General features: G+C 39.3%; 3 protein-coding genes and 1 long non-coding RNA gene across 6 annotated transcripts in view; 2 read left to right on the forward strand and 2 right to left on the reverse strand.

The window, feature by feature from the left end:
* The window catches only part of LOC121394554 (basic leucine zipper and W2 domain-containing protein 2-like), a 337,450-nt gene that overhangs the window by 24,907 nt on the left and 287,018 nt on the right, over positions 1 to 25,525 (forward strand). The window lies entirely within an intron of this gene.
* Positions 1 to 25,525, reverse strand: part of LOC121394551 (ankyrin repeat and MYND domain-containing protein 2-like) — a 71,931-nt gene that overhangs the window by 14,075 nt on the left and 32,331 nt on the right. Inside the window, exons 3-5 of the mRNA XM_041565943.1 lie at positions 7,521 to 7,659; positions 2,986 to 3,084; positions 273 to 433 (exon numbers count right to left, since the gene is read on the reverse strand). Of these exons, the coding sequence (XP_041421877.1) occupies positions 273 to 433; positions 2,986 to 3,084; positions 7,521 to 7,659 (399 nt within the window). The remainder of the gene's footprint in view (positions 1 to 272; positions 434 to 2,985; positions 3,085 to 7,520; positions 7,660 to 25,525) is intronic.
* LOC121394561 lies at positions 18,299 to 24,737 on the forward strand. Of its 2 annotated transcripts, none has more exons than XR_005961772.1 (3): positions 18,299 to 18,871; positions 22,530 to 22,633; positions 24,458 to 24,737. It is a non-coding gene; the product is annotated as an uncharacterized LOC121394561 (long non-coding RNA). The 2 variants fall into 2 exon arrangements; XR_005961773.1 differs by lacking the exon at positions 18,299 to 18,871 and adding an exon at positions 19,871 to 19,909.
* Positions 20,923 to 25,430, reverse strand: LOC121394555 (coiled-coil domain-containing protein 126-like). The gene is made up of 2 exons (XM_041565950.1): positions 25,193 to 25,430; positions 20,923 to 22,588 (listed from the first exon to the last, which is right to left on the reverse strand). The coding sequence occupies exons 1-2, from the start codon at positions 25,428 to 25,430 to the stop codon at positions 22,404 to 22,406; spliced, it is 423 nt and encodes a 140-aa protein (XP_041421884.1). The 3' UTR covers positions 20,923 to 22,403.

Consider the following 25,525-nt stretch of genomic DNA (forward strand, 5'->3'; position numbering starts at 1 on the left):
TTTCCTTTCCTGGATTTGGTTCGGTATTCGGCTGAATCTTTCACCAAGGATTCGGCGATTGAGCCGAATCCCAAATAGTGGATTTGGTGAATCCCTACTTAGGACATACATCATCTCTTTACTACCTTCAGAATGTCATACATTATCTAAGCCAAGCACCCACACCATACCCAAAATATTCTGTGTCGTATGCACAAACATGGTAATAGGTGATATTATGTGATATTACAATGGCAGTTTATTTGTTCTGGGAGTTGGGAGGGAGAGCTTACCTTAACAGGATGCAAGTTTGTGGTTGTAATGACCTTGTACAAGGGTCCAGCTAATTTTGATGGCAGTTTAGGTTCTTTATTTAACCCTTGAGGCTTGGTGTAATAATCAAGTTTTTCCCGCGGGAAAAAATTGTTGATTACCGTGACACAATCATGCTGGCCTGAAACATGAAGAGATTACAAATTAAAGTTTATTATGTAGTTGGTTACAATGATATATCTAATTCTAAAACTCTTTACCATTGCATAGACAGGTCTTCTCTATAGAAGGACTTCCCATATGACTTGTGGTATAGCCAGATTTGCCTGCACTACACATACATATATCACACTGAGCAGTTATATAAGAGTATATTATATATTGAGGATAATAAAATAGTGGTTTAGTTTGTATTACTAAATTATAAATGCACCCATAGCAGTCACATATACTTTTGCCACATGACGTTTCAGGAAATATTTAAGGGATACTGTCATAGGAAAAAATGTTTTTTACCAAACGCGTCAGTTAATAGTGCTGCTCCAGCAGAATTCTGCATTGAAATCCGTTTCTCAAAAGAGCAAGATTTTTTTTATATTGAATTTTTAAATCTGACATGGGGCTAGACATATTGTCAGTTTCCCAGCTGCCCCTAGTCATGTGACTTGTGCTCTGATAAACTTTAGTCACTCTTTACTGCTGTACTGCAAGTTGGAGTTAAATCATCCCCCTCCCTTCCCCCCCCCCAGCAGCCTAACAACAGAACAATGAGAAGGTAACCAGATAGCAGCTCCCTAACACAAGTTAATAGTAAAATCCAGGTCCCACTGCGACACAAGCAGTTACATTGAGTAGGAGAAACAACAGCCTCCCAGAAAACAGTTCCATCCTAAAATGCTGACCAGGCAAAATGACCCGAGATGGCTGCTTAAACTCCAATATTACAACTAAAACTACACTTGCTGGTTCAGGAATGTAATTTTATATATTAGAGTGAATTATTTGCAGTGTAAATTAGAAATAAAAACTACATCATAAAAATCATGACAGAATCTTTTTAAAGGGAAATATCTGTTTATAGGAGTCAGCTTTGACGGCAAGTACGTCTCCATGTTATAAGGTGTCAAAATATAGAGCTACGGCAGCACACTGGACAAACTGAGCACATGGTATAAGGTGTTATAAATGTAAATCACCGGCGGGATGGCACTCAGAGCGATTTGTTTTCCGAATTCGCCCAAAGTTTCCTCGTGAGGCAACTTCGAGCGAATTCGGAAAACCTGTGCCATATAGCCTTTTTTTTTCAATTTCCATCATTGCTACACAGCAGCTTGTTTATATGAACTATAGTAGTGAACCAAACAGATCAGTTTTACCAGTGCAGGGCAACAGTAAATTATATTTGCATTACTTTAAAATACTTTCGTTTTTTACTGCTACTGTTCCTTTAAGAATTGGGGTGTAGCAACATTAGAATGCTTATTATATTCAACTGGCAGCCCATCAGCCTCTGCCCCCTGGTAAATAGCTGAACTAGGAAATAGAGGCAGGCACTTGCCAAAAGAATTTGGAGGGGGGAAAGGGAAAATTGTGTATCTGCTTAAATGCTATTAATAGAGATGCTTGGCCTACACATATAATGATTCACACTGTGACTATGTTTTCAGCATTTCGAGTTCCCATGCCATGTGATCAGGGGGTAAGATGTAAAACAACTTTATCTAAGTGCCAAAGCAGGGGGTTAGATGTGTTCTTGTTAAAGGAGACATACAGGATGAAAAAACAAAAACACATTTTGTAGGCAATGGTGTATACTATATGGTGCTGGTTTTACTTTTGGGTGTAAACTAATATTGTCTTAAAAAATGGACCATTTACTGGAGCTCCCCATGTTCACTGTCCCTGTGTGTGTTTCAAATGAGGGGTGGGAGTGTCCTAACATCCCTAGCAGAAGCACAATAATAGGGGGACAGCCAATCACAGCCCTGCAATCACACAAGCAAAGACAGCCTCCAATTCCCTATCAGATCAGCCTAGCTGTGGATTGGTTCCTATCCTACAGTGGAGTGTTCTGAGTCCCGTCTGCTCCCCTGCACAGCATGGGAAAGGAGGCAGCGGGAAGTGGAACAGATGGGCGGGACTAGTAGGATTTTAGATAAAGTAACAAAACATTTTAAAGCACATTCCTTCTATATCTAAAAGAGTTTAATGCACTGGCACATTCTTGTTTTTTTACATATGTTTACTTTAGGGTCTGGCCACACGGGCAAATTCGGGGAGATTAGTCGCCAGGTGACAAATCTACTCTTCTTAATCTCCCCTATCTGCCTTCCGCCAGCTAAAATGTAAATCGCCTGGGGGCAGGCACACGGAGCACTTCGTTTTCCGAAGTCGTCCGAAGTTTCCTCCGTGTGCCTGCCCCGAGGTGATTTTCATTTTAGCCGGCAGAAGGCAGATCGTGGAGATTATTCGCCATGAAGAAGAGGAGATTTGTTGCCTGTTTACTAATCTCCCTGAATCTGCCTGTGTGGCCAGACCCTTAAAGTCAAATAATCCCATTGATGAATGCCTTCTACTGACTAATAACGTACAGATTCCTCTAATGAATTAATGATACTATATAATTAGGAACAGTGGATATCAAATTTGCTTTTGTAAGATTACAAAAATGTACTGTGGCCATAAAAAACAAAGGAACTGTAAATTTTAAAAACGTGTCGGTACAGGTTTTACCTACAAAAGCTGCCATTTGTGCTGCTGTTCTCCCAACAGAGTTGACCACATCTGCATCGGCTCCAGCCTCCAACATCAGCCAGGCAATTTCTTTATTCCCTGCATATCAGTTAGAAAAGGAAAAACATATTTTTAGTACTGGTTTCATTTTAGAATTACAATGTTTTTGGCAAATCGTGCATTTGACAGTGCATGAACTCGTTTCCATGTGAATTTACTCTGATTGCAGCTCACAGCAGCTTATCACTGATAGGATTGTTTAGGTCGTCATCGAAGTTGATTTTCACATACTAATATACATTATAAAATAAACATTATAGGATAAAGCCTCGGAGATATTTAAAATCTAAAACCTCGGGTTAGTAAACTGACCGAGAGACACGTGATTGGAAAGCAGGATTCAGATATAATACACAAATGGAGGGGACTGTATGACACTGCACATTGCATTAAATACAGAAATGTGCAACTGCTCATGAGCATAGCTTAACACTGTTTCCTAAAGAGAACAGATATAAAGGCACAATCATGTGTGTAGTTCACCAGTATTGGGCTGATGAAATGTAAACTCCAGGGTGTGTGGCTGCAGCTAGTAAAGCTGTGTAAGTTCTGTTCTGGCTTAGGAAAAGCTGGATAGTGGGTCCCTGGAGTGAATGGAAGGGAGTAGGGTGGGCGTCCATTCCTTGCTCCATTAGGTGTTTTGCAGCTGCCTAAGTAGAGGTATCTAAGTAATTAGTTACAGGTGATCTGTAGTTAAAAGGAGGTGTGAGACTACACCTCAGAGCTTCACCTCCTTGAGTGGAGGAGGGTGAAGTGAGAGCCTTACTTGAGTGGAGGGAAGAGCAGCTGGAAAGAGAGAGAGAGAGTGGTTTCCCTCCTGTGTCAAAGTGTTGGAGAGACCTCCAAAGGACTGGAGAGGAAAAGAGAAACCCCTCCCAGGAGACAAGAGTGTCTCAAGTGTGCCCCAGAGAGGATTCTGGGATTTGTGTCCGCTGAAAGCCAGTGAGGGCTAAACAAACGTGAGTTAACGTGTACACCAGTGAGGGTGAGAAAGGGGGACTGCTTATGCTTATGTGATCCCCTATGTGAAGCCAGTGGGCTGAAGATTTACTTGTGTTGAAAATAAAAAAGCCAGCAAAGCGGCATATAAAGTAAAGGTGATGTCAGGCTCCATTTTCTGTGCTGAAAACTGTGCCGCGGCTATGGGTTTCGCTACCGGAAGCTCACAATAGTAAAAGAATTGATGAACCGCGGTTTTTAATACTTTATCAGGGCACTTTATCTTGGATCTCCATCCTTTTGGCTCATTTTGTGTTCACGGGTTATTTTTTTGTCAAAATTACAATTTTGGAGTCACCAAGGCAACAGTGTAGCTATAGCAAACGCAGCAGCTCCCATTCATCTCTACTATTGAGAAAACATATGAAATTATATCTGCCATCAATCTTCTTGGTCAGGCTTCCTAAAGCATTCAGATTTGTATGTCTGGCTGAGCTTTGTGGTATGTTCACCATTAAACTGCTTTGAAGTTTTCTATATTTATGATTTGTAAAGAACCAGCAAGAGCAGGTTAAACCCTAAAATTTACTATAGCCATGCACTGGCTTTTAATTTAATTTGTTGGGTCACTGGTCCACAATTGTTTGAGATATAGTTTGAGCTTCTGCAAATAACATGATGTCTAGTGGCGTGTCTCAAAATATGAAAACAATTAAAGTCTCTGGTTATTTCCAATTATCCTTTGGCTAGAATGCAATATACCCAATTTGTTCCATACTCAAGACTGCCTGTTTAGGAGATATTACCATTCCCAGTGCATTCCTTAAAGTGTGTGGTTTTTCAGGCAGATCAGGTGCTTATATTTCTCACACAGCATAAATAACAATATAGATAAAATTCAATTAACAAAAGAATGTGATATATTGTGAGAAAATTAGAAATGCACCGAATCCACTATTTTGGATTCAGCCAAACCCCCGAATCCTTCGGAAAAGATTCGGCCGAATACCGAACCGGACCCTAATTTGCATATGCAAATTAGTATTCGGCCAGGCAGAAGGATTTGGTCGAATCCGAATCCTGCTGAAAAAGGCCGAATCGTGGCTGAATCCCGAACCAAATCCTGGATTCGGTGCATCCCTAGAGAAAATAAACATGTATAGCTGTAAGTAGTTTGATTAAAAATTCTGAACCAGTAGAGGAAGAGTGAACTATCACATCAACCTATTGCAGGGACCCATATGTTTCATATATTCCTATGGCTTTAAATCCTGACCCATCATTATTTCCCTAGTTGCTTGGTTAGGCCTCTTTTGCTTCTGGTTGCTGACCCAGCTGGATGTTTCCAGGGAGCCCGAGTACAACAAGGCCCAGTAAAGCCACATTGCCCTAGAGGGACCAGCACCTCTAGAGAGAGAGAGATAAGTCAGGGAGCAGGGACCCAGTGAACGAGGCCAACTAGATATAGGATACTACCTGTAAGAGCAGGGGCACACATGCAGATTCCGGGAGATTTAGTCGCCTGGTGACTAATCGCCTCTTCTTCGGGGCAACAATCTCCCCGAACTGCCTTCCTCCTGCTTAAATGAAAAATCGCCAGCGGCAATGCATTTGCGGCGCTTCAATTTCCAAAGTCGCCTGAAGTTTCCTTGTGAGGCAACTGCGGACGGCTTCGGAAGTTAAAGCGGCAAGAGTGCTATAGCGCTGGCGTTTTCTCATTATAGGCAGTTCGGGGAGATAGTTGCCCTGAAGAAGAGGCGATTAGTCGCCAGGCGACTAAATCTTCCCAAATGTGCCCCTGCCCTAATAGGACTCTCTAGGAGAGTAAGATATGTAGGTTAGATAGCATGAGCAGCCTGTGCTCCTACAAGGATTGTAGCAGGGAGTAGCTCCCTTAGGTTATAGGACTGCTTACAGGGACTGCAGTGAGATAGGGTATCCGGTTTAGAAGTGTTCTCCCTGATTACTTCACTGTTCCGGATCCAAACCACTTTTGAGGTATTTCTGCCTAGAGGGTTGTACTTTACTACTTGACTACACCCCCTGGGAGTTCCACTGTATAGTCTCTGCTGGACTGTCCTAGCCATCTACTGATCGTATACATTTGCCTCTGCAGATGTGAGTATTACCTCTGCGGATCCATCTGTTTGTAAATAATCTGTTCATTTTCTTTGCTGAAATGACCTGGCGCCTTTTCTTTTACTTATGCACAGTAGCCTATGGGAGTTGCAGCTCTACTACACCCATACTTCATTTCTTCCACTTAGAGAATGCCCTGCCTTAAAGGGTTGTTAAAGGGTTGTTAACCTTTGAGTTAACTTTCAGTATGATATAGAGACTAATATTCTGAGACCATTTGCAACTGATTTTCATTTTGTATTTTTGGTTTTTGAGTTACCGGTATTTAGCTTTTTTATTCAGCAGCTCTTTAATTTGTGATTTTAGCAGTCTGGTTGCTATGGTTCATATTATCCTTGCAACCACGCATTGATTTGAATAAGAGACTGGAATATGAATAGGAGACGGCCTTAATAGAAAGCGGAATAATAAAAAGTAGCAATAACAATAAATTAGTAACCTTATAGAAAATTTGTTTTCAGATGGGGTTGGGTCAGACGAAAATGGCAAATAATTAGAAAAATAATGAAGACCAGTAGAAAAGTTGCTTAGATTTAGCCATTCTACATAACATACTAAACGTTATCCTAAAGGTGAACCACCCCTTTAAGTGTTAGAATCAAATGTAACCCATGCTCTATAGCTTTAGCTGGACATGAACCCCTTTGGCCTTATATAGCCCAAAATAGTGTTACACTGGGGGTCATTTATCAACACTGGGCAAATTTGCCCATTTGGCACTAACCCATGGCAACCAATCAGATTGCTGTTCTACTTGCAGCTGGCTTTAAAAAGCTAATTGGTTGCTATAGGCAACTGCCCATGGGCAAATTTGCCCAGTGTTGATACATGAGCCCCACTATCATTTGCTGATGGCGAAATATTGTCTGCATCTAGTTCTTAGCAAGCTACATTGGCTTTTGGGGCTGCTCATTTGATAGCTGGTATAAAGAGCAAACCATTCTCCTGTTTCCTGTCAAAGCATTTTATAAAATGAAAATTGAATTTTGCAACACAGCTCTAAATGGAAGCTTCAAGGGAACGAAGGCATGTGTAAAAAGGAGACAAAATAAATATTACAGTAAATTAAGGGATTTTCACTGGTTTTTAAGGATTGTGCAGAGTTCTGTTAAAGTCTATGGAAAATGTCTCCGCTGCTGTGTGTGTGTGTATATGCAAAGAAATAATGGTCAACACTGTAGATCAAGAGCACAGCTCATTGTATTTAGATGTATATAATAAAAAAAATGACCAATATATTTGTTTAGGGGAAACAAGATGATAAAGCACACTTGCTAACAGGGCGTACATTCCTTTAAATGAATAATATAATCTATAGGATATTTATAGCAGAGCGACACTGCAGTATATGGAAGCACATCTTCATATCCTGATTTTTATGGAAATCACATATTTACCTGAGAGGCCAGCAAACATCAACGCTGTGTACCCGTGCTCATGTTCATTACAGTTGACATCTGCTCCATGCTGCAGTAAAAGTTTGCACATATCCACCTTTCCTTTGTAGGCTGCATGCATAAGAGGAGTCATTCCATGCTGCAAAGAAAAAGCAGGAACCGCACTTTTTATTTGCCAAATTAATCATCTGATTCATAACCCTTCCCGAAAAACCTCTGCTACAGGAGATCATGCAAAAAGGGTTTAACAACAACCCATGAGTTTAAAAATGGCAGTTTATTAGCATACAAAGTGTCCTGTGATTAAAAAAAAAAAAGTTTAGAGAGATAAAAGCAGGGCCTATTTACTAATAATCAGTATTTTATTACCAAACCGTACGTGGCTTCCGAGCAGAAAAAAAAATCAAAGCACCTTATACTTTTTATACTTTTACAAATTTGTCTCCATCCAAACTCCTTTCCTATGATATACAGATTTGAAATGTGGAGCGAGGCTGCTGAGCTCTAAGACCCCGTGGTGCTCCAAACTAGGGATGCACCGAATCCACTATTTTGGATTCGGCCGAACCCCCGAATCCTTTGCGAAAGATTCGTCCGAATACTAAACCGAATCCTAATTTGCATATGCAAATTAGGGGTGGGAAAGGGAAAACATTTTCTACTTCCATGTTTTGTGACAAAGTCACGCGATTTCCCTCCCCACCCCTAAATTGTATATGCAAATTAGGATTCGGTTCGGCCGGGCAGAAGGATTTGGCTGAATTCGAATCCTGCTGAAAATGGCCGAATCCCGAACTGGATACGGTGCATCCCTACTCAAAACTGCTGAAATGCATTCTGCCTGACTGACACATGTATCTGCCAGTTTCTTATTTCACTTTCCTGACAGTTAGAACAATTCTAATAAATTGGGAAAAACTGCAGGGAATCCTTTCAGATTTCCCAATTCAATATTTGATAAACTTATACAATGATAACACAATTCTATCAGTTTGAACTGCTAAATTAAACCCTGCACTAACATCGTATGCATGTTCCTGTATATTTGACAGGGCTAAAAGACATGTATGCAGGCCTGGCATCATATTAAGGGGCAGATTTATTAAGGGTCGAATGGGAAATTTAAATTTTCAAATTTTCTTTTTTGTCAAAACTCTCAAATTCGAATTGTGAATCATCCAAACTCGATTCTAATTTTTATTCAAATTTCGAGATTTATCATACTCTGGCCCTTTTTAAGAGCTCAAATTCAACTATTCGCCACCTAAAACCTGCCGAGTTCATGTATAAGTTAATGGGAGAGGTTCAGGGACCAATTTGGGCATGTTACTAGCCTTCCTGAGATTCAGGTTTTTTTCTGAGAAAAAAATTGAAAACGACTTAAGTCTAATTTGATTCTATACAAGTTTTCGAGTCAGTAAACTTCGTCCAAGTTTTAGATATTCGATTTTTTTTTTTATAAATAACCCCTCAGTCAAATTTCGAGTATATTCGAAATTAGCTTTAACAGAGCATACATACATGGGAGCTGACAAATGGCATCCATTGAGCTACTGGTACTATGGGAGGGGTGGCGATCAAATAGAGGCCCAGCATTGTAAGCAACATGTACAACAGCCTTTTGGCTTTAGTAGATATACAAAATGCGCTTATGCTACTACTATTTAAAATCTAAAATTCCAAAATAAATGAAAAGTGCTTTTTAATGAACCAATATCTATATACTGCTCATTCCATCTAAAAGATAGAAATAAAAATACTATAATTTGGAAAGGCAGATTTAAACAATGGCTCGGGGCCTCGCCAGCACAGCTTTACTAGAACCCAAATGTGTCATTCATATTATCTGTGAGTTTTCTGCCGGATTAGATTTGATTAGACTCTAGGACTATATGGACTGTAACATGAGATGCTGCGTTTTATGGCGCAATAAAGTCAGTTAGCAATAAACTACTTTAGAAATCCCAGCCATAAAGTTCAAGTTGTACCAGAGACGAGCAGAATAAATCTGAGGGATTACACAAGAGAAGCAAGACATTCTTCACCACAGAAAAAGAATTTGAAATCATTTAGTAAAGCATGCAATGAAAACATATGAGACGAGGCAACATTCGTTCATCACCTGATGATCGCTTATTATATATTTGGCCGTGTGAAGAAACTGGTTTTGTCCCATTTAAAGGTTCAACTGACAGGTGGCAAGCATGATATAAACAAGAAACTGGATTTATTTTAGACAAAATTAAACACTATTAACACCATATAAAATGCATTTAGTTTAAATGTTACGTTAAAGGTCCCTTAAAGGAGAACTAAAACCCTAAAAATTAATGTGGCTAAAAATGCCATTTTATATACTGAACTTATTGCATCAGCCTAAAGTTTCAGCTTGTCAATAGCAGCAATGATCCAGGACTTCAAACTTGTCACAGGGGGTCACCATCTTGGAAAGTGTCTGTAACACTCACATGCTCAGTGGGCTCTGAGCAGCTGTTGAGAAGCTAAGCTTAGGGGTCGTCACAAATTATCAAGCACAAAATGAGGTTGGCCTGTAATATAAACTGATGCTACAGGGCTGATTATTAAATTCTGATGCACTGATTGCACTGGTTTCTGTTCTGCCATGTAGTAATTATCTGTATTAATTACTAATCAGCCTTATACTGTGACATTTATATTCTATGTGTACTGTATATTGTTAGTGGGCTGCTAAGCTCAGTAAGTGACAGCAGCACAGAGCATGTACAAGATGGGGAGCTAATGGGTCATCTTTGGAGACACAGATCTTTACTGCTAAAGGGCTGAGGTTGCCTTGGGTTGGTACAGAAGCTCAGAACATAATATACAACATTTCTAGCCTACTTCTTTAGGCTTTACTTCTCCTTTAAACATACCATAGGCAGCAACTAGATGTGCTCTGCCATAAGCAAGTGATATGTGCAGAGTTCCCTAGCTCATAGTATTCCCATGCACTCACCAGCTTGTGAGTTAAGAACGAAGCTGAATAAGGTTTCTACCACACAGGTGGTTGGAGATCGAAGCTTCGCTTCTATACAGCTGCCCAGAGCACACTGAGCATGTGGAGTGTCACGGACACGTCCAGCAAAATTGAAAATGGTGAGCCCTACGACCTCTTTGAAGACCTGGATCATCACTGTTGCTGATACCAAACTTTTAGGGCAGAGACACACGATCAGATTCGGGGAGATTTAGTCGCCCGGTGAAAAATCGCCTCTTCAGGGCAATTTATCTCCGACTTCGGAAAACGAAGCGCACCGATTGCCATCCCTCCTGCTTTTTACATTCTAGCCAGTGAGAGGCAGTTTGGGGAGATAAGTTGCCCCGAAGAAGAGGAGATTTGTCGCTGGGCTGTTCCTGACTCATGGCAACTTACCTATACAGTGGGCACATGTGTAGGGCAAAATAAAATTTTTATTTGATGTTTTGAAGGTTTTCTAGGCATTTGTAGTGCTGATACGTATTCCTCCATTGAAATTTGAATTTGGCGCCGTATGCAAATGAACCATCGCTAGCGAAACTTCGCTTCGCTTGGCGAATTAACGCTAGCGCAACTTCGCAAACTTACGCTACCCCTGTGCGCAACTTCGGATTTTAGTGAATTTGCGGAGCGCTGGCGAAAATACGCCTGGCGAAGTGCGGCAAAGTTGCGCCTGTCGCAACTTCGAATCTTAGTGAATTTGCCCCTATGTGTTTCAAGCTTTACCACTGCAGATCCCTTCAAACTATTTTCTCAAACTCACAACTTGAGTTATCAGGAGGTTTGTCTGGAATGACAATACACCCGTGGATTAAACTTGTGATACTGACAAGGGACAAGGACCTTGAAAAGATTATCATGCCATTCTAAACAGAATAGTAGATTGGCTCCATCACACCGATACCAAGAAATAGCACGTTATTCATATATCTGCCCTGGTCTCATACAATCCATAGACAATCCATAGACAAGTACAATTTAAGAGGATCACCCTGTTCTTACTGGTACACTGAAAATATGGGACATCTAGTTTTTCCAAGGAGATCGGTAAATCAATTTGGCAAGTGGCTACTACAAGACAACCTACTCCACCCCTCTACCCTTTTCACCCAGACAGACCATCTTGTATTCTTTCAGGTCTAGCATTTCTACAGTTTGAGAGGACTTTTTGTAACCCCCTTTGAGTCCATCTGCTCTAAAGAACAACCCCCTCATGTTCGCTCTCTGTTATATAAAAGAAACTCTACACACAAACCCAGAAATCGCTTGATTGCAATACATTCAGGCATGGAGTAAAGACCTAGAATTTGAAAGTGGTGAGGTACAGGCAGGCCAATTGACCCTGAACTTAATGAAGAGTTCTTGCTACTGCAGAACAAAAGAAACAAATTACAAACATATGATCCTTTACCCAGAAAGCTGCGAATTAAAGGAAGGTTGTCTCCTATAAACTCCATTTCTATCAAAATAATTCAAATACTTACAAATTATTTCCTTTTTCTCTGTAATAACTAAACAATACCTTGTACTTGATCTCAACTAAGATATAATTAAGCCTTATTAGATTAAAAATATTTCTATTGGGTTTATTTAATGTTTGAGAATTTTTTTAGTAGACAAAATATGGAAATTCAAATTTACGGAAAGACCCCTTATCCAGAAATCCCCAGGTCCCGAGCATCCTGGATAGCAGGTCTCATACCTGTATTACCAACGTGGTACTACACATTAAAAAGTTATGGTGAACTGCCTCAGACTTGTGCTGACACTGCAAGGAGATGGTGGTCTCATTATTCCATATTTTCTGGGATTGCCCTAAAATCAGAAGCCTCTCTGAAGAAATACTTAATATCTGTAAACCTCACAACCCAGTTTACCTCTTACTTTTCCACTTGAATAAACCACTTTCCACTTTTTTCTTCCACTGAGCTGCACTTACTGAATGCTGCCAATCAATTAATTCCTTTACACTGGAAATCACGCCCCCGCCAATAAAGGAATGAATAATCAAAATGAACAATATAAATACTTTTCAGGAACTTTCTTTTCGTGATGTCATTTTGTTACTTTGCCGATTTACTAACGGGCGCTGGTGTGAATTCACTAGCGAAGTGGACCTACTCTAGCACTACTTAGTACCCTTACGCCAGGCAAAGTTGCGCTATGGTGAAGGGACGTAACTACGCGAATTCACTAGCTTGCGCATTTTACTGAATGTTACCTCTTGCACCAGACTTGCCTTCGCCACCTCAGACCAGGCGAAGTGCAATAGAGTAGATAGGACTTGCTTCAAAAAAAGTTGAATTTTTTTTCTAAGTCCCAAAAAATGCTGGCGTCTTACTTTTTTAAGGGTGATCAGCTGAAAAAGATCGTAAACTTTTTTTGGGGTACCCTCCTTCTCCCCTACATTTCCTAACATATGGCACCTAAACTATACACTGGGCACATGTATAGGGCAAAATAACAACTCTATTTTATTTTATGGAGCTTTCCCAGGCTTGTGTAGTGTAATGTATTTGGTGCTACATATACGTCCATTGTACTTTAACTTGGCGCCGTATGCAAATTAGGCATCGCTAGTGTAACTTTGCTTTGCTTGACGAATTAACGCTTACCTGGCTTGCAACTTCGAAGGTAAGTAACTTTGCCCCTCTGGGTTTCCTCCTTTTTAATGCTCTGCCAGGACTTTACTGCAGCGGCTTTCAGTTGCTGTTTGTTTATGGGTGTTTCTGTCTTAAGTTTAGTCTTCAACAAGTGAAATGCATGCTCAATTGGATTCAGATCAGGTGACTGACTTGGCCATTCAAGAATAATCCACTTCTTTGCTCTAATAAACTCCTGAGTTGCTTTGGCTGTATGTGTTGGATCATTATGAAACACCTCCCAATCAATTTGACTGCATTGAGCTGGATTTGAGCAGACAGTGTCTCTGAACATCACAGAATTCATTTGGCTGCTTCTGTCCTGTGTCACATCATGGATAAACACTAGTGTCCCAGTGCCACTGGCAGCCATGCACGCCCAAGCCATCACACTGCCTCCATGTTTTATAGAGATGTGGTATGCTTTGGATCATGGGCTGTTCTACACCTTCTCCATACTATTTTCTTGTCATCATACTGGTAGAGGTTGATCTTGGTTTCATCTGTCCAAAGAATGTTATTAGCAAAGTCCAATCTATCTTTTCTATTCTTGATGCTTATGAGTTGCTTGCACCTTGCAGTGCATCCTCTGTATTTATTTTCATGCAGTCTTCTCTTTATGGTAGACTTGGATATCGACACGCTTCCTCCTGGAGAGTGTTGTTGACTTGTTTGGCTGTTGTGAAGGGGTTTCTATTCACCATGGAAATGATTCTGCAATCATCCACCACTGTTGTCTTCCGTGGACGTCCAGGTCTTTTTGCGTTGTGGAGTTCACCGGTGCTTTCTTTCTTTCTCCAGATGAACCAAACCGTAGATCTTGCCACTCCTAATATTGTAGCAATCGGATGGGTTTTTTCTGTTTTTGCAGCTTAAGGATGGCTTGTTTCACCTGCATGGAGAGCTCCTTTGACCACATGTTGTCTGTTCACAGCAAAATCTTCCACATACAAGCACCCCCCCTCAATTCAACTCCAGGGCTTTTATCTGCTTTAAGGAATTGCCCACACCGGCCCATGAAATAGCCTTTGAGTCAATGGTCCAATAACTGTTGAGCCCCTGAAATGAAGTGATTGTTTTAAAAAAAAAAAAAAAAAAAGGCTTTAGTTCCTCACATTCGCAATCTTTTATCTTTTTATTCAACCCACTGAACTAAAGTCTGCAGTTCAACCACATCGGAGTTGTTTCATTTAAAATTCATTGCGGTAATGTACCGAACCAAAATTAGAAAAAACAGTTGTCCAAATATTTATGGACTTAACTGTATGTATTTATGCAAGTGCCCATTTAGGTGATTTGCTATCCTTTACATGGCAGTTCCTATAGGAGCCATTTTTTCTGGGATGTGCTTGTTTTGGGTGGTCCAGGTGAAAGTCATCATTGGTAATGCTTCCTGCATACAACCACTAAGCAAGATGGGCAATTGATAAAGAGAAATATTCTGTTTAAGAGTACATAGAGGTTAGGAATAAAGCAGAGTAGTGATCAGCAAAATTTCAGCTGAATACATTGCAGTCAAGGGCTCCTTTGTTGCCAATTTCTTACAAAAAAGTTCTTTAAATGTTCTTATATGGACAGAGAGGAGAGGGGTCAGATATGACTGGTTGATGTGGAAGGCAAGGGGTACATTAAAATTATGTCATTTTCTTTGCATTTTGTTTTCTATCACAGAAGACTGCATGGTGAAATTGTAAAAAAAAAAAACTCATGGAGAAATTGTAGCACGTACTCAACATTTTTTGGTGCTGGCAAAAAAGCAATTTTCACCACAAATATGTATAAAGTTCTGGTGGTTCCTCTATTGATCATACATACATCTATTAACCGTGCACCCACAAAAAAGTAAGGATGGGGACCCTTTTCATTTTATATAAAAAAAAATATATATATATATATCTTTCCAGCTTGAACCGTATACACCAGTCTCTAACTATCTGAAGATGTATAATATGTATGGCTTGATACTCTTTATTTGCATATTTCACTCACTGGTTTCACTTACTTCATCACTTTATGCATTAACTGGCATTAATTGACACCAACAGGGCAACACTTTTATCTGTAAATAATATTCTTTTTTCTTTAGTAGCACAATTTCTTTCAGGCTTTTTGGGATTCTAACAATGAGGGTTTACAAACTATTCTTAGCTTTACACTGACGGGTTAACGACAAAATCAATAGGCAGGTTACATTAGATAATATATCCCTTATTTCTTTATATTGAAAATTAGACCGCTTATGAATATCTTATCCACTGCACCTGCATCTCAGCAAAGATGGATTACTATTTAGTTATCGTTATTGTGGGGTTACTGAAACAGACCTTTGATCTTTACTCAAATGTAGGTATTTGTAACATTAGTAACATTTTAGACTGTGTATCACAGAGTGTTTTATATATATATATATATATATTTTTTTTTTTTTTTTTTGCACTCCTTCATTTTGGTGAAATAAATCAATGTGCTTTATTCACAAATTCATCTCCAACGTTTCGGTCCCAGAGAGGACCAAGACGTTGGAGATGAATTTGTGAATAAAGCACATTGATTTATTTCACCAAAATGAAGGAGTGCGGGTCCATTTACTGAAATGTATTACGAAGTCTTGACCAATGCACCACCATCTATACTTTAAATCCGGAAAGAGTGCGCTCACTGTACTGACATTATATATATAATTTTTTTCAGGGCCCTAAGGTGGGCCGAAGTGTTGGATATATAATATGTACACAATAAAAGAAATGTGATTCTTTTCATGGCATTGGAGTGTGGGTTCTTGTGAATATTTTTAAATGTTTGTTGACCCTGCAACCACATTAGTTTTGAAAAATTCTGGACCAGGGTGCAGCTGTTCCAGCTGTTCCTGGGTTCAGTGCACCCAGGAACTTTTCACGAAGTACATATACAGAGTTCCCGTCTTTGCAAAATCAAAAAAAAAATTGCAAGAAGAGCATGACTTTGTCACATCTGCTTGCTGAATAAGACAAATAATAGAATAAATAAAATACACTTTGGCTTTAGATAATGATCATTATTACTTTTATTGCCTGTGAGCAAAAAAAATGCTATATACCAAGGACATCAGTCATCATAAGGCACAACAAAGATTACTCTTACCAACAGATAACACTGGTTGGCCAATATTAGGACACAGAACAAACAGCGGGTGTTATTGGAATGGCACAAAGAGTCAAACAGCACAATAGAATAACATTTTCAGTTTTAAAAGAGTTTGATCATTTAACAATGTTACATTATGTATTATAGGAAAAGGACAGAACATTGTTCAACAGTGGTTAGATGGGATATGAAATTCCACCATCCTCTATAAAGCAACTGCTGTTGCAATACAGCTCCCAGAATCCCCAGCTAACAGAAGACTTCTGTGTGTTGTAGTTCAGCTGCACTTCAGACACTCCTATTGTACATGCTAATTCTGCTTGTCACCTAAATCATTGTAAGGTGATGTGCATGTGCACTGCTGGTATGGATCAAACCCATCTGGCTATACGCACTTCTAATACGTATACAATTTAAACTTTTGCCACCCCACCTAAATATAAACTACAACTTCCACTAACCTCTGCTGGCTCATGATGATGAAAGCTGTGCTAAAAGGGGTGGTTCACCTTCATGTTAACTTTTAGTATGTTATTGAATGGGCAGTTCTAAGCAACTTTTAATTGGTCTATTTTTTTAATTATTTGCCTTTTTCCAACTTTCTCTTTCCAGCTTTCAAATGGAGGTCACCGACCCCATCAGAAAAAAACAAATGCTCTGTAAGGCTACAAATGTATTGTCATTGTTACTTTTTATTACTCATCTTTCTATTTAAGCCTCTCCTATTCATATTCAAGTCTCTTATTCCAATCAATACATGGTTGTGAAAGTAATTTGGACCATAGCAACCAGATTGCTGAAACAGCAAACTGGAGAGCTGCTGAATAAAAAGCTAACTAACTAAAAAAACACAAATAATAAAAAATTAAAACCAATTATAACTTGTCTCAGAATGTCACTACTACATCTACATCATACTAAAAGTTAATTCAAAGGTGAACATCCCCATTAAAGATGGAGGGTCTCTTGTGTGACATCCCTGGCCTAGAAGACATGGATGAAGTTAACATGAAGCCCAAGCAATATTATTTCCAGTGTGTGTTTGATGGTATAAAAAAAAAACAAAAAAGAAACACTGCAAACATTGCTTATGGGAAGAATCCACACACCTTTTTAAAATCATACTGCCTTCATGTGCTTATAAAAAGGGCAGAAAAATATGTGTTAAAACTGACCCCTGCAGTACCACTATTTCTACTGGAAGTATATGTCACAGATATGTATCCATCAGCATGACTTTTCATTGTTGTATGTAACATGGAGGTTTGTCAGAGATTTCACATATTGTGGGAAGGTGGACATTTTTGAAAATCAATGGGCCATTAGAGATCGCTGTTGCTTTACTAGAGGGGGCTCTGAACTAGAGGGGACCCAGTGGGTTTCCTGACTGAAATGTGAGCAACTACAGGCTGCCGGTGATTCCTACAAACTACAACAAGGAAAGGTATGTGGGAATTACAGGTATTTTGTTTGCAGCAAAGAAACGGAAACCTTGGTGTTCATCCTTTCAACAACTGCAATCAAATTTTAATATTTTAACCAAGATTGGAAATACATTTTTTTTTTTTAAAAAACTGTCTTTTTTTAAATTTTAAAGGAGAAGGAAAGCTATGGAGGCATTTTATTGCCAATAGATTAGCTGCAATAGTGCAAGCTAGAATGCTATATTTATTCTGTAGAATGTTTTACCATACCTGAGTAAAAAGCTCTAGAAACTCTCTTGTTTGTTTAGGATAGGAGCTGCAGTATTAACATGGTGTGACATCACTTCCTGCCTGAGTCTCTCCCTGCTCTGGGCTCAGATTACAGCAGAGAAGGGTGGGGGGCGGGGAAAGGAGCAAACTGAGCATGCTCTTGCCCAGGGCAATGAGGTTTAAGCTGAAGGCAGGAAGTCTGATACAGAAGCCCATGTGTACACAATAGAAGGAAAGAAATGCAGTGTTTCTTTTGACAGGGGACTCAGAGCAGCACTACTTTGGGGGTTTACTGGTATATTTAGATGGACCTTTCTGATAAGGCTTACTTAGTTTTAACCTTTCCTTCTCCTTTAAATTACATTTTAAATACATTTTATATTTGACAGCCCATAATGTTCGTCATATCCGACTACTAGAACAATGGAAATGGCAAAATTTAGATGGCAATAGGAGAGGGACAGTCTGCAACAAGCTACAACAAAAACATAGACTGCAGGCTGCCATGGCTTTGCCAGCTTGTTGTTCAGTATCACCTCTCATTCCTAGCAAAATGATGGTAGTGACCAGTCATTTAGGGTGGTCTCCAGAGATTTTTTATTTCCCAGTAGTGCCACGTGGGAAGTAGGAACTACATATTGGGTACCACCTTATACCACAGGTAGAATTTATTTGCCAATGTTTCTAGTTCTAGTAGACGTCAGAAAATTCTTGCATAAGATTTTGTCTTTTGTCTGAGAACAGTGGAGGATGAACTGCCCCTCTTCACCTGTTATCACTTTGAATAAGGGAGCAACTCCACAGTGCGTCTCAAGCCGACATGTCGCCATGCGGCGAAACGCATGCAACGTTTCTGATGTTCTGAAGATACAGGAAGTGAAAGAGAAATTGCAGGTAAGAACGACATTTATCAGACAGTCGCAAGCCGACAATTATGCGTTTCGTCGCATGCCGACGTGTCGGCTCAAAAACGTACCATGAAGTTCCTCCCTAATGGAAAGCACCCATCTGTGTCATGCAGCAATGGGGTCACCCTTAACTCGAAATGCTGAGGACCCTCCATATGCTTTCAATAATGCACTTGTGGATCGATGGCAGACACATGAAGGCAGAAGCAGATAAGCAGATAAGTTGCCTCGTGTGCCACAGGCCTAACTACCGCCTGATGGTATTCATCCCAGGGTAATTAGCGAGCTTAGTTCTGTGATTGCCAAACCTCTTTACTTAATTTTTCAGGATTCATTGAGATCTGGCATAATGCCGAGAGACTGGCGAATTGCTAATGTGGTGCCTCTATTCAAAAAAGGATCCCGTTCTCAGCCTCAAAACTATAGGCCAGTTAGTCTGACGTCAGTATTAGGAAAGCTTTTCGAAGGGTTAATAAAGGATAAGATACTGGACTTCATAGCAAATCATAATACTATGAGTTTGTGCCAGCATGGTTTTATGCGTAATAGATCTTGCCAGACTAACTTAATTTCTTTTTACGAGAATGTAAGTAGAGACCTCGATTCTGGGATGGCAGTGGATGTGATTTACTTAGACTTTGCTAAAGCATTTGATACAGTGCCACACAAAAGGTTACTGGTTAAATTAAGGAATGTTGGCCTGGAACATAGTATTTGTACCTGGATAGAGAACTGGCTAAAAGATAGACTACAAAGAGTGGTGGTAAATGGAACATTTTCTAATTGGACCAATGTTGTTAGTGGAGTACCGCAGGGCTCTGTACTAGGTCCCTTGCTTTTCAACTTGTTTATTAATGACCTGGAGGTGGGCATTGAAAGTACTGTTTCTATTTTTGCAGATGATACTAAATTGTGCAGAACTATAGGTTCCATGCAGGATGCTGCCACTTTGCAAAGTGATCTGTCTAAACTGGAAAACTGGGCAGCAAACTGGAAAATGAGGTTCAACGTTGATAAATGCAAGGTTTGGCACTTTGGCAAAAATAATATAAATGCAAGTTATACACTAAATGGCAATGTGTTGGGAGTTTCCTTAAATGAAAAGGATCTAGGGGTCTTTGTAGATAACACGTTGTCTAATTCTGGGCAGTGTCATTCTGTGACTACTAAAGTAAATAAAGTTCTGTCTTGCATAAAAAAGGGCATTAACTCAAGGGATGAAAACATAATTATGCCTCTTTATAGGTCTCTGGTAAGGCCTCATCTGGAGTATGCAGTTCAGTTTTGGACTCCAGTCCTTAAGAGGGATATAAATGAGCTGGAGAGAGTGCAGAGACGTGCAACTAAATTGGTTAGAGGGACGGAAGACTTAAATTATGAGGGTAGACTGTCAAGGTTGGGGTTGTTTTCTCTGGAAAAAAGGCGCTTGCGAGGGGACATGATTACACTTTACAAGTACATTAGAGGACATTATAGACAAATGGCAGGGGACCTTTTTACCCATAAAGTGGATCACCGTACCAGAGGCCACCCCTTTAGACTAGAAGAAAAGAACTTTCATTTGAAGCAACGTAGGGGGTTCTTCACAGTCAGGACAGTGAGGTTGTGGAATGCACTGCCGGGTGATGTTGTGATGGCTGATTCAGTTAATGCCTTTAAGAATGGCTTGGATGATTTTTTGGACAGACATAATATCAAAGGCTATTGTGATACTAAACTCTATAGTTAGTATAGGTATGGGTAAATAGAAGTTTAATTAAAAGTAGGGAGGGGTGTGTGTATGGATGCTGGGTTTTCATTTGGAGGGGTTGAACTTGATGGACTTTGTCTTTTTTCAACCCAATTTAACTATGTAACATATGAAACAAGAGAAAATCATCATACCACTGTCTTACTGCTACACCAGAGCTGAAAGACTAGTTTATACAAGTGCCTAGCACCCTACTAGTTACACAAGCAAGTTTATTATCTTTATTATGCCTCACACAATGGATAGTGTTTTTCAGATGCAACAGCTATTGGTTGCTATGCTTTTTCGCCACCATATCTGAAAAGACAGGTACATTGAATATGCCTGTGCACAGAAAATGCACACCATCTTTTTCTGCCCGAAATCCACCGTGTGGGCAGTGACAGGCAGATTGCTCACCTGTTGATGCACACATTGCATTGGTTTCAGCCCATATCTGCCTTTTGTCTGCCAGCATTTTTCTAGTGTAGGGAAAAACAACAGCATAGCTTGCCACAGCTCTTAAGTGAAGATGTGATTGTTTAAAAGATGAACCGTGATAAGACTCATTGCCCATGTAAAAAAAGGCACTATGTTTGCCCAGGAGCAGTAACCCATAGCAACCAATAAGATGATTGCTTTTAAACAGGTGACCAGTAAATGCTACCTGCTGATTGGTTGCTATGGGTTACTGCTACTGGGCAAACTTAGTGCCTTTTATTACATAACCCCCATAGTTTAGGAACGAGAACAATAGCGCATCTTGGAGATGAGATTGTTTATAAGGAAAAGGAATCAATCGGCTAACGACTAGCGAATGTACAAATGCCAATCAGGAATTTTATCATCTGCCACAGTTGTTCTATCTCAGTTTGACTATTTATGACCATGAGTTTTTAAAGGGCCAGAGTATGATAAATCTAGAAATTTTAATTAAAAACTTGAATCGAGTTTGGAAAATTCACCATTCCAATTTGAGAGATTTGACCATAAAAAAATATATAATTATAATTTTCAATTCAACCCTTAATACATCTGCCCCTAAGTGTTTCCAAGTACAATTTCTGTACATGGAAGGCCAACACAACTGCCTCAGGAAATCTGTCGATCTATCACTTAGGGAGGGAAATAAAATTTCTCTTTCACAAACAACTCTTCAATTCAAGTAGGTTTTTGTTTCCATAAAAACTGCAAACTTTTCCTATAAGGACTTAAATCATAGAAACTATACACAGAACTGAGGGTGATTTCTTGTATGTTTTTGAGGTTTCAAATAATATCCTCAACCCAGCAATAACCATTGGAATAATTGTAGTATGTTTATGTTTTTTGTCAAGCGTCTGCATAAATAATCTTATTTACAGCAATGAATATACAGTCTTACTAACAAATAGTGCAAATAAATACATTCTTTGGGTCAAACCTCCAGCTCAAACATAAATTTTTCGATGTTGCAAAATATAATATTCTAGTATATTATTTATATTATAGGTTTTTGTTTTTAATTTAGAGTACTAAGGTTATAATCTCTAGGACAATGCTTCCAAACTCACTTCTAGAAAACTTACTTTAAAGATAAGGGGGAAAAATAAAATATTATAAACTTAAAATGGCCGATATTCTCTGCGTTCTTATAGTGCCGCCGATAAAACAGTTGAGTATTGCATTATATGCTATAGCTGCTTACTTGGCAAACCAAAATAAAGCACAGATCTAGCCAGAAATGCCAATTTCGTAGCACGTAAAGATGTACTCAGCCTGATGAAATAACCAGAATGGCACTCTCTTGCTATCTCTTGTTTGCGGACGTATTCACACGTTTACTTGTAGTTAGTGGGACAGGATTTCCACCAGTGCTATTGGTGCTATTATTGGATGATCCGTTCACTACAAAGTAGTCAATTTTGTTCTCTAGCTTTCCAAGCCGCTGTAGAATATCATCCAAAAGGACAGCAATTGTTCTCTTCAAGTCAGCTATGAAGAAAAAGAAGCGAAATAAGGCATTAGAAGAACAGACAAGTACGATATATATTATTCTTTACAATATTCAGTATTTTTTTTTTTTCAAAAACGCATCAGTTAATAGTGCTGCTCCAGCAGAATTCTGCACTGAAATCCGTTTCTCAAAAGAGCAAACAGATTTCAAAATTAAATATAAAAAAATCTGACAACGGGCTAGACATATTGGCAGTTTCCCAGCTGCCCCAGTCATGTGACTTGTGGTCTGATAAACTTCAGTGACTTGTTACTGCTGTAATGCAAGTTGGAGTGATATTACCCCCCTCCCTTTCCCCCCAGCAGCCGAACAAGAGAACATGGGGAAGGTAACCAGATAGCAGCTCCCTAACACAAGATAACACCTGCCTGGTAGATCTAAGAACAGCACTCAATAGTAAAATCCAGGTCCCACTGCGACATATTCAGTTACATTGAGTAGGTAAAATAACAGCCTGCCAGAAAGCAGTTCCATCCTAAAGTGACCAGGCTAAAAAACCTGAGATGGCTGCTTAAACAACGATATTACAACTAAAAAAAGAAAAAAATACACTTGCTGGTTCAGTAATCAACTTTTATATTGTAGAGTTAATTATTTGAAGTGTACAATATTTGTATAATGCTTTATCAGTTGGGCAGGTCGTCTGCATACTTTACTTTAACCTGGCACTCAAGTTGTGTGTGAGGGTGAGTTTCTGCAAACACTTCACTGCATGCAAGCCAGACCGTAGTTAAGAGCGCAGATGAAATAAAAGATGTGTTCTAACAGCTTAGTTATGAGAACACTTTCTTTTAATCCTAAGAGGATAAAAACAGAAATAGCAAAGGCACTGTGGGCTCCAGCAAACATACTTTGGCTATGATGCAAGACTTATTTAAAGAAAGAACTAGTATCTAATCACATTTATATCCTTGTAAAGAAGCAATAGCCTCAGGGTACTAAGAATATGTTATACTAGGCCTCGAGCAAATAGTGAATATATTACAGTTGTAAAGTAGCCCTATAAATGTATGAAAAGGAAACAAGCCGTCAAAATCATCACTGCATAATGTTAAATAAGAAAATATACGCTGACCTACAGCAGTGGTACCCAAACTGCGTGGTTGGCCCTCCTTGGAGGTCCCAGCTTGAAGGTCAGGTAAAATTCGGGTACGGTAGTATTCCTAGATACTGCCAGATACTTAGCTTGGCTGAATTTAGGGATGTAGGCTTGTGTGCTGATCTAGTCATTCTTGTTAACTATGGATGAATGGCTCACAGAATGTTTTCTTATATCTGTATTTTGTCATGGGAAAATAAATGGGAATGCACCAAATCCACTATTATAAGATTCAGTCGAATCCTGAACCCCTTGTGAAAGATTCTGCCGAATCCTGAATTGAATCCTAACCCTAATTTGCATATGTAAATTAGGGGGGGAAAGAGAACCACATGTGCAGTGAGTGGGTGAAGAATTTTTGAAAAGTCACAATTTTTTGGGTTCAGATTTGGTTTGGCCAGGCACTTGGATTCAGCCAAATTCTGCTGAAAAGGGCCAAATCTTGGCCGAATCCCAAACTGAAACCTGGATAAAAAGGGTCCAGACCAACTGTTGAACCGCAAAGGGGGGTTTACACCAAAACAGACTGAAAACCGAAGACTTAAAGGGCAAAATACCAATTTTTTTTTAGCATTTAGCGATTAGCGTTTAAACATAATTAAAACAATAAACAAAAAGTAAGTACCAGACAGTGAAAAGTAAAGTACTTTAGTTTTCCACTTTCCTGGTTCTTTGGAGAAACTGTGGGATGAAGAGAGTTAAAAGACTAGTAACCAATTTTTTTTTTTTTTTTTTAAAAATTCATTAGTATGGAACGAAAAAATGAAACCACATGGACAAATTAAATTGCTACAGGTAGGACTACACGAACGATTTTGGCACGATCCGACGCGCTGCGACAAAACTCGTGACAAAAATAAGGTAAGAGATAGAATTGTTGCATGGTGTCGCAACGCTGATACGAAGCGACACGACTGTTGGATCTCTTAATGACCTCTACCCTATCCAGTAGTTGTGTGACACATATAACAGCTGTGATTACACAGAGCTCATTATCTCTTAATTAAACAAACTCGCCTGATTACAGAGGCAACAATGGAAGGTAGAACGGGTAACACATCAATGACCTTTTGCGCGTTAAAATAGAAAATATGAATTATTTAACTAAATCCACCCATGTTTTTGTTTGCATAATGATACAAAATGTAATTAAAAGCATTTTGTCAATATACAATAATTGATTTTAAGGCTATTTGTAATTGCATTAGAAAGAAATATGTTTATCCTTTTCTCTTCTTTAGTTCTATCTCTTGAAACAATATAGCAGAGGTAAGTTCTCCTCCAGGTCTTATAACAGATACTACTTCCAAGAACCATTACGTTTGCAAACAGCTGGAAAAGAGATGAAATGTTTTCAATAAATATACAAGTATATTGGAACTTTGCTTAGATTTGCAGTTTCTAAACACTAACAATTTAATAACTATAATAATTACATCACTGTATACATGAGAAATACGAATAGGTTTGCTTTATAGCTTACCATATCCTGCCATGGAGCCTCCATTTCCACCATTCATTAGATCTTTGTTCTCCTCAGCCAAAGCTTTGACATATCTTCTGCTCAAGTCTAATATTTCATCTCTGAGCTCCTCGCTGCTCTGGTGTCTCGGATACTGGAACGTGTAGCGCAGCAACATCAGTCCCCAGACGAATCCAAAAGCAAGGAGTAAAATACTCAGTTTCTGTGAGACAGACTTTCTTGAAAACGTTAAAATCATGATTTCAGCAGATGTCAGGAATCAGGTGTGTCCCCAGGATTCACAAAAAGCGGTGACAGTCAAATCTGTCTGTGCAGATCATCCTGGAAATGACT

The sequence above is a fragment of the Xenopus laevis genome, chromosome 6L, assembly GCF_017654675.1.
Source record: "Xenopus laevis strain J_2021 chromosome 6L, Xenopus_laevis_v10.1, whole genome shotgun sequence".
Taxonomy (NCBI): domain Eukaryota; kingdom Metazoa; phylum Chordata; class Amphibia; order Anura; family Pipidae; genus Xenopus; species Xenopus laevis.

Coding starts and splice junctions, on each gene's coding strand:
- LOC121394555 (XM_041565950.1), bottom strand. CDS start 25,430: ATGATTTTAACGTTTTCAAGAAAGTCTGTCTCACAGAAACTGAGTATT. Junction 22,589..25,192: donor AGGCTCCATGGCAGGATATG/GTAAGCTATAAA, acceptor TTTTCTTCATAG/CTGACTTGAAGAGAACAATT.